The 1,801-nt window shown below is 61.0% G+C and overlaps 1 protein-coding gene across 1 annotated transcript; it reads right to left on the bottom strand.

Annotated features, from left to right (window-relative positions):
* Window positions 1–826: 826 nt before the first annotated feature.
* LOC100856988 (GATA transcription factor 15) lies at window positions 827–1,144 on the bottom strand (the record flags this gene model as incomplete). The annotated part of the gene is made up of 1 exon (XM_023301396.2): window positions 827–1,144. A coding segment is annotated over one exon (318 nt), but the record flags the coding sequence as incomplete, so codon positions are not given.
* Window positions 1,145–1,801: the final 657 nt, after the last annotated feature.

The following is a 1,801-nucleotide window of genomic DNA, read 5'->3' on the forward strand; positions in this document are numbered from 1 at the left end:
GCAAGACGCTTGGAGCAGACTTCGTCACATGCTCCAGATTCCCACAACAATGGCGACCGCGTCGGCTGGCGGAGGGGCGGCGCCTCCGCCGCCGTTGTCGAGTGTTTGGAACGCGACTTCCCTTTCAGGAAACAGCCACCGACTCGCCGCGGCTGGCTGGGTGCGTGCGTGCTTGCCCAGATGTTGGCCTGCCGCTGACCATTTCGCGTGCCTAGATCAGCAGGTTGAAGGCTTCAACTTTCGAAAACCAAGCAAGTTCGAATCAGATGGATGCTCCAACATCAGATGAAAGCATCGGCAGGTCAAATCGAACCATGCCGGACAAGCAGCCACGCGCGCCTACGTCCACCAGATCACAGCACGGCGATGACGACGCCGCCGGGAGCGCGCTGTGCTGCTAGCTGGAGAGCACCCGGGCATCTCCACCAAAAGCACGCCCAGATCCAGCAAGAGCACAGGACTAGCGTTAGGATTGCAAGAATGACCAACCATATAATCTCTCCTTACATTGCAAGAGAAGGTTACAGCAGGACAGCTACTACTAGCACACTACTAGCGGCAGGATTACAACTAGAGGAGGCGGTGGCAAGAACACAGCAAGCAACGGGAGGGGGAACAAAGCAGCTAGCCTAGCACGGACACGGATTATTAACTCGCCTTGTTCGAACCGACGAGCTACTACTTAGCCGGGAAAACTTAGCATAGATCCAGACGGACGGATCTGTCTGGGGCTCAGATCATGTCGCACGTCCAGTGAATCGGGCCCCCTCTCCTTTCGCCGCCTTTGGGAGCGGCGTCTCGGGGGCCGGCGCGGTTGCTAGCCAAGTCAGGCGTACACGACGCCGGAGGAGAGCGCCATGAGCAGGATGGCCGCGCGCTCCTCCTCGCCCAGGCGGCGCCTCCGACGCATCCGCCGCCGCTGCTTCAGCACCACCTCCTTGCCGAACCCCACTGTGCGGAGCTCCACGGTGACCTCGTTCGCCTCCTTGTTCCGCTCCCGCTCCCTCTCCCTCTCCCGCTTGGAGGAGGCGGCGGCCGCCGCCGCGGTGGCCTTCTTCTTCCGCTGCGAGTTAGCATGTGACGTAGTCTGCTCCAAGCGTCTTGCGAAACGGGGTCTTTCAGTTGAACAAGGGAGGATTGCGGGTGATTAGTCGTTGATGAACGTGGACACCGGTTAAGTCTGTGCAGGATACTGAAATACCAAAGGAAAGACTGTTATAATACCGAAAATCCAATTACAATGTTGGGGGTAACATTTTTCTGAAGCCCGTTGTTGGGGATACTACGGATCCAATAAACTCTAGCTTGCCGCAGTGGCTGGGCGAGCGCGTTGGGGATAAACCCTGGCTGCGCGCGGCAAACAGAGAGTAGGACCCCGGGCGCGCGCAGGGAGACAGGACGAGAGCGCTGGGAGCCGGGGGGGGGGGGGGGGGGGGGGGGGGGGAGCAAAGGAAAAGCTGTGTGCGGGGAAGGAGGCCTCGGCACGGCGGCCATGGCTGGATAGAGAGCAGAGCAGGGGCGCGGCACCAGGAGATGGCAGAGGGAAGGTCGCCGCGAGGCAGCAGGGGAGCTCGCGGGGAAGGGATCTCGGCATGGCAGCCATGGCCAAGAGAGAGGGAGCTAGGTGCCGAGTTGGAGGAACAGAGGCCGGGGCGAGCGAACACCAGAGGAGGGCGACAACATATGGAGGATAAGGCTCCTGCGCGCGTAGGAGCCGAAGGCCGAGCGCTAGAAGTCACGGCGCTGGAGGGCGAGCTGAGGGGCGTGACTATGGTTGGAGTAGAGGAGGAAAGTGCTGCTG

This window comes from Zea mays, chromosome 1 (genome assembly GCF_902167145.1).
Source record: "Zea mays cultivar B73 chromosome 1, Zm-B73-REFERENCE-NAM-5.0, whole genome shotgun sequence".
Taxonomy (NCBI): domain Eukaryota; kingdom Viridiplantae; phylum Streptophyta; class Magnoliopsida; order Poales; family Poaceae; genus Zea; species Zea mays.